Here is a 12140-nt window from a genome sequence, read left to right on the forward strand (position 1 = left end):
AGATTCTGCTTGAACAGGTCCCAACAATGATTACTTCTCTTTAACATCAAATTAAATTAATCTGTTTCCAGCATAGGAGCTTGTAATTTTATTTGTATTATATGTGTCTTAGAGAACGTGTTCAAAATTCAGTGAATCTGTTTCCAGCTGGGCAATATGTAATTTTTATTTGTATTAAACAGAGGCTCAGAAAACGTGTTCAAAATTCAGTGAATCTGTTTCCAGCCAAGTAGTTTGTAGTTTTAATTTGTATTAAATGAGTCTCAAATAATGTGTTCAAAATTCAGTGAATTGGTTTTCAACAGAGCAGCTTGTAATTTTTATTTTTATTAAATGTGAGGCTCAGAGAACGTGTTCAAAATTCAATGAATCTGTTTCCAGCCAAGCAGCTTGTAATTTTTATTTGTATTATATGTGTCTTAGAGAATGCGTTGAAAATTAAAAGAATCTGTTTCCAGCTGGGCAACATGTAATTTTTATTTCTATTAAATATGAGTCTCAGAAAATGTGTTCAAAATTCAGTGAATCTGTTTCCAGCTGGACAACATATAATTTTTATTTCTATTAAATATGAGTCTCAGAAAATGTGTTCAAAATTCAATGAATCTGTTTCCAACAGAGCAACTTGTAATTTTTATTTGTATTATATGTGTCTTAGAGAACGTGTTCAAAATTCAGTGAATCTGTTTCCAGCTGGGCAATATGTAATTTTTATTTGTATTAAATAGAGGCTCAGAAAATGTGTTCAAAATTAAGCAAATCTGTTTCCAGCCAAGCAGCTTGTAGTTTTAATTTGTATTAAATGAGTCTCAAATAATGTGTTCAAAATTCAGTGAATTGGTTTTCAACAGAGCAGCTTGTAATTTTTATTTTTATTAAATGTGAGGCTCAGAGAACGTGTTCAAAATTCAATGAATCTGTTTCCAGCCAAGCAGCTTGTAGTTTTAATTTGTATTAAATATGAGGCTCAGAGAATGTGTTCAAAATTCAATGAATCTGTTTCCAGCCAAGCAGCTTGTAATTTTTATTTGTATTAAATATGAGTCTGTGTAAATATGAGAATAGGTTCTTGTATCTTTCGTTTGCAGCAATCTGAACAAAGCACAAACAACTCAATTTGCCATCTGGAAGTGGCAAAAATGCCTGAAAATACAACATTTTTTCTTCAGGAAGAGCCCCCTGAGATGCCACACGCCCATGTGGGAGGCAGAAGCCACGAGTCACCTAATTACCCTAAAAACCCCTCGTTAACTGCAGATAAAATAATTTACTGACACTTTGTGTGGTTCCAATGAGTTCTGTGAATTTGGCCATGCACATTTCGTGTGGTTCCAATGAGTTCTGTGAATTTGGCCATGCACATTTCGTGTGGTTCCAATGAGTTCTGTGAATTTGGCCATGCACATTTCGTGTGGTTCCAATGAGTTCTGTGAATTTGGCCATGCACATTTCGTGTGGTTCCAATGAGTTCTGTGAATTTGGCCATGCACATTTCGTGTGGTTTCAATGAGTTCTGTGAATTTGGCCATGCACATTTCGTGTGGTTCCAATGAGTTCTGTGAATTTGGCCATGCACATTTCGTGTGGTTTCAATGAGTTCTGTGAATTTGGCCATGCACATTTCGTGTGGTTCCAATGAGTTCTGTGAATTTGGCCATGCACATTTCCCCACGAGCAAGCAGGAATTCCAGAATTACCCTGGGACCGTCCCTACCTCCTGGAGCACAGCGCTCTTCTCCAGATGCTGGAAAGGGTTGGAGCCACTGCCTGGGGAAACAGAAACCTCTGAGCCGTGGAAGTGAATTCCTCACAGCCCAGCTGAGCACACAGAGCAGCCCAAACTCAACACAACCACCCCAAACCAGTGCCACTCCTCTGGGAATACCTGATGGTGGCCAGCAGCTTTGAATCCGCTTCCTAAAGTGGTAAATTCAGAGTTACAGAAAGAATAAAGGTAAAAAAACCCAAAACTTGAGAGGAAGAAAATGGTTTGCTATTTCAAACACCTTTAATACCTTTTATTACCTTTCATATACCAAATATTTTTAATATTTCTTAATACATAGATGGCCTTTACATAAAACTATTTCCTTTTCCCACTTTCTTAATTTCATTATAAATATATAATTTCCTAATCCACTTGTTTTTATTATATTATATATATTATTATATATCATTATATCTATTATATATATTTTATTTTATATTATGTCATATGCTATAATATATTATAATATATATTAATATATATTCTATTCTATTCTATATATATTATATAATATATAATATATAATATATAATATATAATATATATAATATATTATATATATAATATATTATATATAATATAATATATATAATATATATAATATATAATATAATATAAATTGTGATATAATACATAACTATTTAAATTATATATAATATATATAAAACAAAAATAAAAATTTTAGAACAGTAACTAATACTTGGTCTTTACCTTCTTCTTCCTAAGTTTAAATAATGTTTTGTAATTAAAAAAAGTCCATGTTACAAATTTCAAATAATTATGTATTACATTAAAAGTAAAAATAATTGAAATTTAATTTCTCAATTAAATAATTTAGCCTTTATAAGCCTTACATTAAAAAAATCACTATTTTATAACTTTTAATTAAATACTGTAAAAGTCACAACTTATAACAGAAATAAAAAATAACAAACATCTAAACCTAAACACAGAATTCTATCTCTAACACTTCAATCTCAATTTTAACAAAAATAGGAAAAAAACCCCAAACCAACAGCAGGGTGCTGCAAGCCCTGCCCAGCCTGGCCTTGGGCATTGCAGGGCTAGGGCTATTACATAGGGTTTGTTATAGAAATATAGAGGGTTTATTCTATCCTAGAGGGTTTATTATATAAATACATGTCATCAATTCTCTGTTTTTTTTTTTTTTTTTAGGGGTGAAACATCTGCACTGAGCAGAGACAGGGATAAAACCCTCTCTAAAAAGGGAGAGCAAACAGACCCCAGTTCCTTTAGATTTGTCACCAGAGGGGAGAAATCCTTCGTCGGTCAGTCCCTACAGCTGAAACACAAATTGCCCTGAGCTGCAGAGATGAGAGACCCCGGCAGCACGGCCTGGGCTGCAAGGAGATTTCAGGATCATTCACTTCCACCTGCTGCCACCAGCAGGGACATTTCCACTAGCCCAGCCCGCTCCAGCCTGGCCTGGGGCACTTGCAGGGACGCAGCCACGCTGCTCTGGGAATTCTGTGTCACCTCAGCACCTCCCTGACCCCCAAACCCCCCTCAGCATCCCACTCACCTCAGCACCTCTCACCAGCTCCCTCAGCTCAGTATCTCTCAGCACAGCATCTCCCTCCCTCACCTCAGCACCTTCCTCAGCTCAGCATCTCCCTCACCTCACCACCTCCCTGAACTCAGCACCTTCCTCAGCTCAGCATCTCCCTCAGCACCTTCCTCAGCTCAGCACCTTCCTCAGCTCAGCACCTTCCTTCCTCACCTCAGCACCTTCCTCACCCCAGCCTCTCCCTCAGCACCTTCCTCAGCTCAGCATCTCCCTCAGCACCTTCCTCAGCTCAGCATCTCCCTCACCTCAGCACCTTCCTCAGCTCAGCACCTTCCTCAGCTCAGCACCTCCCTGAACTCAGCACCTTCCTGAACTCAGCATCTCCCTCAGCTCAGCACCTTACTCAGCTCAGCACCTTCCTCAGCTCAGCACCTTCCTCACCTCAGCATTTCCCTCAGCTCAGCACCTTCCTCACCTCAGCATTTCCCTCATCTCAGCACCTTCCTCACCTCAGCACCTTCCTCACCTCAGCATCTTCCTCACCTCAGCATCTCCCTCACCTCAGCATCTCCCTCAGCACCTCCCTGAACTCAGCACCTCCCTCACCTCAGCACCTTCCTCACCTCAGCACCTTCCTCACCTCAGCACCTTCCTCACCTCAGCACCTTCCTCACCTCAGCATCTCCCTCACCTCAGTACCTTCCTCAGCTCAGCACCTCCCTGAACTCAGCATCTCCCTCACCTCAGCACGTTCCTTCCTCACCTCAGCACCTTCCTCAGCTCAGCATCTCCCTCACCTCAGCACCTCCCTCGGCATCTCCCTCACCTCAGCATCTCCCTCAGCACCCTCCTCACCTCAGCACCCCCCTCACCTCAGCACCTCCCTCACCTCAGCACCTCCCGCACCTCAGCACCTCCCGCACCTCAGCACCTCCCGCACCTCAGCACCTCCCGCACCTCCACCCCGCGTTCACCCCAACCCCCGCCGTCTCCTCAGCCCCCTCCCGGCCCCAGCACAGCTCCCCTCGCCGCCAACCCCCCCGTACCGGACTCCTCGTCCTTTTTATCGAACTTCTTGATCATGGCGGCCCCGCTCCCGCTCGCTCCGAGAGCCGCCGCCTCAGCAGCCCCGCCGGAAGCCCCGCCCCCGTCCGGCTCTCTGGCATCTGATTGGGCATCGGCGCTGTCAATCAGTCCCGGGGCTTTCCGTCTCGCCAAGCCGCGCCCCCGCCCGCGCGCTGAGGGGCGGGGCCAGAGTGAGAGCGCGTCTTAAAGGAGCCGCGTCGTTATTTTTTGAGGGGAGTGAGGTTCCGCTGGCCGACAGAGAGATAAATAAATAGCTAAATAAATAATCTGCGCTCCTGGCCAAGAAACGGAGACTCCTGTGGAGTTCACAAGGAATTTACGTGGAATTCACATGGAATTGGCATCGAATTCACGTGGAATACACGTGGCAATCCAACCCTCTGGGGCCTTTGGCAACAGCTGGGGTGAGTGAAGCAACTCCTGCGTAACTCTTATGTAACTCACATTTAACTCCCGTGACAAACCACACATTGAACCCCTTGGCAAAAAAAAAAAAACCAACAAAACTCTCATGTAACTCATGTGTTAACAAGTTAACAAAGTTAACTCTCAAGGCAAAGAAACCATTGAACCCACTGGCAAAATAAAGGATTGCCATTAATCTGCCAAGTAACTTCCATGTAACTCGTGTGTAACTCACAGGGAACTCACAAGTAACTCTCAGGTTACTATCCAGACTAAACAACCATAGCAGCCCATTGGCAAAAAAAGGATTCTCATTAATGTCCCCATGTAACTCATGTGTAACTCACAAGGAACTCACATGTAATTCCCAATTAATTCCCATGTAACTTGTGTCATTCTCAAGGAACTCACAAGTAACTCTCAAATAACTTTCTAGACTAAACAACTATTTGAGCGTTTGGCAAAAATTGAAAAAAGATTCCCATTAATCCCTCAAGTAACTCCCATGTAATTTGCAAGGAACTCACATGTACATCCCACGTAATTCCCAATTAATTCCCGTGTAACTTGTGCAGCTTGCAAGGAATTCACTAGTAATTCTCACCTAACTCTCCATATAAAACAAACATTTGAGCCCTTTGCCAAAAAAAAAAAAAAATCCCAATAATCTCCCAAGTAATTCCCATATAATTCCCATGTACCTCATATGTAACTTGCAAGGAACCGACATATAATTCCCATGTAATTCCCAAGAAATTCCCTTGTAACTCATGTATAACTCACAAGGAATTGACATGTAATTCCCATGTAATTCCTATGTAATTCCCATGCAATTCCCAATTCATTCCCATGTAACTCATGTGTAACTCAGAAGTAACTCACATGTAAATACAAAATAATTCCCATGTAACTCATCTGTAACTTGCAAGGAACCCACATGTAATTCCTAAGTAGTTCCCAAGTAATTTCCATGTAATTCCCAAGTAATTCCCATGTAATGTATGTGTAACTCATGTATAACTCACACATAACTCTTTTAACACATCAAGCCTTTGAGCCCCTTTAGAAAAAACTGCCTAAAGTCATGCCAGGGCAGGTTTAGGTTGGATGTTGGGAAAATTCTTTGTTGGGAAAATTTGTGCCCATTCCCAGAGGGATTAAACACCCTGGGGATGTGGCACTTGGGGACACGGGCAGTGCTGGGAATGGGACTAAGTTTTCCCTAAAATATGAGGAATTGGGATATTTACTGTTATTAGCAATTTATTTGGTGATAGATATTTATTTCCTGTTGGATATTTATTTGCTGTTAGATGTTTATTAGCACATGTTCCTATTGATAGTTGTTTTCTATTGTTTGATACTATCTGTTATTAAATCCCTATTATTAGGTATATAATATCTATCTATTATTAGTAGATATTTAGATTAAATAAAGAGGGGAAGTGATGCCTCAGGGTTTGGCTTTTCTATTTTTCCCATTCTGTGCTGCTTTAGTGTGTGGGGCTGGGTTCACATTCAGGGATGGTGAGCAGTGTGCACAGAGCAGGGAGACAAAACAATTCCTGCTCCAGCTGGGCACCAAGGACAAATGCCCCAAATCTCAGCCCAGGAGCACAAACCCCGTGGGCTGGAGAGAGAAAAACAAGCAGGGTGGGACTGCCTGGGCTAAAGCTGCAATGGGACAATGAACTGCCCTGTGTGGGTAAAAATTCCAGTGCTTTTGGCTTGGAGCAGGGGTTGTAAGGGAAGGATTTTGTTTTACTCCTCAAAACACCAGCAGCAAATGGGCTTCTGAAACAAGGGGGGTAGAGGATGGGTTTATTTCCTAAAATAAAAAGTGAGATATATATAGTATATAGTATATAGTATATAGTATATAGTATATAGTATATAGTATATACTATATACTATATACTATATACTATATACTATATACTATATACTATATATATATAATATAGTATAATATATAATACATAATAATATATAATATATAATACATAACATATAATATATAACATATAACATATAACATATAATATATATGATATATTATATAAATGATATGATATGATATGATATGATGATATATGATATGATATAATATATATGCTATATGCTATATGCTATATGCTATATTATATATAATATATTATATATAATATATTATATATTATATATTATATATTATATATTATATATTATATATTATATATTATATATTATATATTATATATTATATATAGTGTGTTATATATCATTTATCATTTATCATACGTTATTTTAACCGTTGTCCCTGCCTGTATCCTGTTAAATCCAGCAGCAGTGACTTGGACAGGCTGGAGCACAAAGCCATGAGCCCATTTTAAAATTTTCTTTCCAAAGCTGGATTTTTCATGGTATTTTAGGAACTTGACAATGAAAAACTTCTGAATTTCATCCCATTTTCCTGACTTCTCTTGCTTGTAATCCACCATCCAGGGAGTTGTGAAAACTGCTGGGGTAATTTATGAGTTCTTAAACTTAATTCTGGTTCTTTCCTGTGCTGCTGAGCCAGGTTTAACAGCCCAGACAACAATTCTGGGCAGGACATCAGGAGTGGGGTGACCTTTCCTGCCACATCCTGCTCAAGTGGAAACACATCCTACTCCTGACAGAATTATTTTCTCCTGAATAACCCCCTGGTAAATAAATGCAGATAAACTCCATGGTCTCCAGATAAAGAGACTGGAGTGATGAATGGGTTCATTCAGTGCCTTTCCCCCTCAAACTGAGGAAAGAAATCAACATTAAAATGTCAGGGATTATTTCAAATTTCTGGTTTCCCTTCCCCATTCCCATTTCTGGTTTCCCTTCCCATTCCCTCTCTTCAGCATTTTTGGGGTCTCCAGTTTACAGAAGTGATTCCCATCCCACTGGGAATGAAGACTGGCAGGGCTGCCAGAGCTCAGATTGGATTTTATGGAGTGACCTGAGGGATTTGGGAATTTCCATCTAAAAGCTGCCCTGCTTTTCCCTTGTTTTTCCAAATGGGAGTTGTGTGCTGCATTCCAAACCCCAGGGACAGGGAAGTTCAGGGCAAACTGGACACCTGTGATATATAATATATAATATATTATTTTTAAAATATATATAATATTTTATTTTATATGTTATATGTTATATAATATGTTATGTGCAATATATATAATATATAATATATAATATATAATATATAATATATTATATATTATATATTATATATTATATATTATATATTATATATAACATACAATACACATTATGTAATATATTATCTATTATTTTAAATATATAATATTTTTATTTTATTTAATATGTTATGTTTTATATAATATATAACATATATTTTACATAATATATTAATTCTATATAATATATTAGTGTTTATATTATAATATTAATATTATATATTAATTATATATATTTTAGATATTAGATATAAATTATATTATATTATATTATATTATATTATATTATAGCATTGCATTGCATTGCATTGCTTTGCATTGCATTGCATTATATATATAACACTTATAACAGGTATTGTTATAATATATAAAATGTATTCCATATTAAGTACATTTAATATATATTAAATATATCAATATATTTAACATACTTAATATATTAAATTATTTTATGTTTTTAATATTTTTCATATATTATAAATTATATTTTATTATATAGTATCATATATTAAATATGTTATCTATTATATGTGTATAACATTAGATATATTACACATCACAATATAGAATATAATATATAATATTATATAATGCTGTAATGTAATGTAATGTAATATAATATAATATAATATAATATAATATAATATAATATAATAGTGGGATATTTTTTGTCCCACATCCAGGATATTTATCCCAGGATTTATCCTCCCAGGATGAGGAGGGAAACACAACCACCCACAGGGATGCTGTGGGTGCTTCCCAGCCTGTTCCTGCCACGCTCCCAGCTCTGGGGTTTCCACTGAAACTCGAGGGTTTGTAATCTCAGCCACCTGCAGGAAGAGGAATTGTTCCAAAGCAAATCCCTCAGCAAATGTCACAGGCAAGTTTTTCCAGCAGTTTTTCTTCCTCTTTAACACATCATCTCCTTCAAGTGCTTGTAGAGGTCAAGGAGAACATCCCAGCTTTAATTCCAAGGGGAATATTTGGGTTTCCGTACAAGTTTTTCCAGTGATTTAACACAGGCTTATATTCAAGAATCCCAAGCTATCAGAATTCACAGCTGTTGATAGCAGAGCCAAGTGGAATTTGATAATTATTGACTTTAAAGATAAAGTTTAAAAAGAAGGGGAAAAGGAAACAAACCCCATGTGATGGACATTTATTTATTTATTCCTAGAAAGTGAAGGTGCAAGGGTCCATACAAATCTTCCCTCTTCCTTCTCACCCTCAGAGAACAAAACAATGTATGAATTCTTTTTGTTGCAGGAGAAACCCTCTGGGAATGTTATTTCAGGGAAAAGGGGATGTGTCCAAGCCTCCAGCTGGAATTTTCACAACCTGTTTTGTCAGTGCTCTTCCCTCCTAGAACAGCATCAAATAATTGAGTTGGATTAAATAAAACCTGGGACCAAAATCTGTTCATTCTGTTTGGGCAAAGGCTGCTTCTCAAAAACAGCCTCGCTTCTGAGAATTGAAAGTTCCCAGACCAGAAGTTGAGACCTGAAGCAAGCTCAAAATAACCCGGTGGTTTCACGGGTGCTTTCCCTCACAGGGAAACCGAGGTGAAATCCAGAAAACCCCCCCGGAGATCCCCTGAGCCGAGCCCAGCCACCCACCCTGCTGCTCCCGCTGCATTCCTGGAGCGTCACACTCCCGACACTCCGGCAGGGAGAGATTTCCCTTGGGAAGGCTGGAATCTCTCTAGCCCGAGGTCACAAATGCAGCACAGACACCTCGTTTTTACCAATTCTGCCAAATCCCAGCCAAAACAGGAAATGTTTGTTGTAAAACTGCAGCAAGTGTTACACGTGGTGTATTTTAGCTTTTATGAGAGAATGACCTTGCAAAGCTTAGCACTGGATCTTCTCCTTCTCCTTCTCCTTCTCCTTCTCCTTCTCCTTCTCCTTCTTATTCCTTTTCACCATCTCCTCATTCTCCTTGCTTTTCTCCTTCTCCTTCTCTTTCATTTCTCCTTCTCCCTTTCCACCTTCTCCTTCCTTTTCTCCTTCTCCTCCTCCTTCTCCTTCTTCCTTTTCACCTTCTCCTCCTCATTCTCTTTCATTTTCACCTTCTTTTTCTCATTTTCCTTCCTTTTCTCCTCTTCTGTCCTTTTCTCCTTCTCCATCTTCCTTTTCACCTTCTCCTCCTCATTCTCCTTCCTTTTCTCCTTCCTTTTCTCCTTCTCCTTCTCCTTCTCTCATTAAAAAAAAAAAAAAAATCATAATTCCCATGGCACAAAATGTTACCACCGGAATTTTTTCCTTTCTCTTCATTCCCAGGGCAATATTTTGACTTTTCCAGGTGTCTCCAAGCACAATGGGCAGCGCTGCCTCGGGACAGAATCTGGGCCCAGCAACTGCTCCTTGCTGGATTAAAAGGAGGTAATTAAAATGAAAGTAATTAACCTGATGGGAAACCAGCCCAGGCTGCCAAACACAGACCATTTCCTGGGACCATTTTCTCTGAGCACATTGAATTATCAGGGACGAATCACAGTCCCAAATATTCCTTGGAGAATGAACTCACATCCTGAGCATGTTTTCGGTACTCAGTGCAGGAATCTGTGAGAGCTGATAAGAAATTAGGTAAATCCTGCTTAAATCCTCCCAGGTAAACAAAAGCTGATTAATAACTGGTGTTTGGACCATTCTGCTCCTTGAGGCAGAGTTTTGGTTTCTGTTTCTGGAATAAGAATGCAAAGGAATACTTTTGTCCTGGAAGGAGATGGATCCTCATCCCTGGTGCTTTAAAACTAGGAGTTTGTCTTGCTTTGGACACTAATCTCTAGTCCTGACTTAAAATCCAGCTTTTTTTACCCAGGAATCTCCAGTTCAAGAGAAACATCCAAGAACACAAAACCCTTCCATGAGCTGCATGCAAGGAGAAACCTGGAACTCCTCAACCCTTCCACCTGTGCTGCTGCATCCTCCAGCTTCCCTTCCCTGGAGCTGCTGGGGGGCCTCAGGAATTCCCACCTGGATGCTGAAGTGTCCCTTCACCAAACCAGCTGGACAGGGAAGCATCCCTTGAACCCCCCAGGAACTCATGCGTGGAAAACGTGGGAGAACTGTCCATACCAAGAGCCCCAGCTGCCTGAGCAAGGTGAGGAACAAGGGATAATCCTCATTCCCTCAAGGTTGGAGTGACACGGCCTGGAATCATCCCAAGTGGAAATGTACCATTGTTAGCAGAGCTTTGAAAACAAAATCTTCCAGTAATTCCCAGCTTGAGTTGTCCCAGGGTGGAAACTTCCTGATGACTTATGGGAAATCATGGAATCTGAGAATGGCTTGGAAAGGATCCCAAGGATCACCCAGTGCCACCCCTGCCATGGCAGGGACACCTCCCACTGTCCCAGGCTGCTCCAGCCCCAGTGTCCAACCCTGGCCACTGCAGGGATCAGGGGCAGCCCCAGCTGCTGTGGCAATGCCAGCCCAGGCAGGAATTCCTCATTGCCAAGATGCCACCCATGGCTGCCCTCTGGCAGTGGGAGCCATTCCCTGTGTGCTGTCCCTGCAGGCCTTGTCCCCAGTCCCTCTGCAGCTCTGCTGGAGCCCCTGCAGGCCCTGAAATGTGCTGGGAGCTCTCCCTGGAGCCTTCTCCAGGCTGAAGGGCTGGTGCAGAGGGCCTGGTGTTAACCAGGGATCTGGTTAATTAAATGGCTGCTGTAATTGGAGCAAACCCTATCCATGTAAATGTTCAAATAGTCAATGATTAAGTGCTGCTCAAACCTTTTGTGCCCTCATCCTTTTGCACCCTCTCCAGCCCGTCCCCATATTAATAATTCTGATTTGATCCTGACCTGGAGCTCATTTCATCCATGTGATAAAAAATAGAATGGACTGAGCCAGGGACATGGAATGTTGGAGAGAATCCAGAGGAGGCCACCAGGGTGATCAGAGGGATGGAGCAGCTGGGAGGAAAGGCTGGGAGAGCTGGGGGTGCTCACCTGGAGCAGGGAGGGATCCAGGGAGAGCTGGGAATGTTCCCCTGGAGCAGGGAAGGCTCCAGGGAGAGCTCCCAGCACATTGCAGGGCCTGCAGGGGCTCCAGCAGAGCTGCAGAGGGACTGGGGACAAGGCCTGCAGGGACAGCACACAGGGAATGGCTCCCACTGCCAGAGGGCAGCCATGGGTGGCATC

General features: G+C 40.7%; 1 protein-coding gene across 1 annotated transcript in view; it reads right to left on the minus strand.

Annotated features, from left to right (window-relative positions):
* Positions 1-4423, minus strand: part of COPG2 (COPI coat complex subunit gamma 2) — a 28556-nt gene extending 24133 nt beyond the window's left edge. The window contains exons 1-2 of the mRNA XM_059472010.1: positions 4343-4423; positions 1715-1767 (exon numbers count right to left, since the gene is read on the minus strand). Of these exons, the coding sequence (XP_059327993.1) occupies positions 1715-1767; positions 4343-4379 (90 nt within the window). The 5' untranslated portion in view covers positions 4380-4423. The remainder of the gene's footprint in view (positions 1-1714; positions 1768-4342) is intronic.
* Positions 4424-12140: the final 7717 nt, after the last annotated feature.

Source organism: Ammospiza nelsoni, chromosome 5, assembly GCF_027579445.1.
Source record: "Ammospiza nelsoni isolate bAmmNel1 chromosome 5, bAmmNel1.pri, whole genome shotgun sequence".
Taxonomy (NCBI): Eukaryota; Metazoa; Chordata; class Aves; order Passeriformes; family Passerellidae; genus Ammospiza; species Ammospiza nelsoni.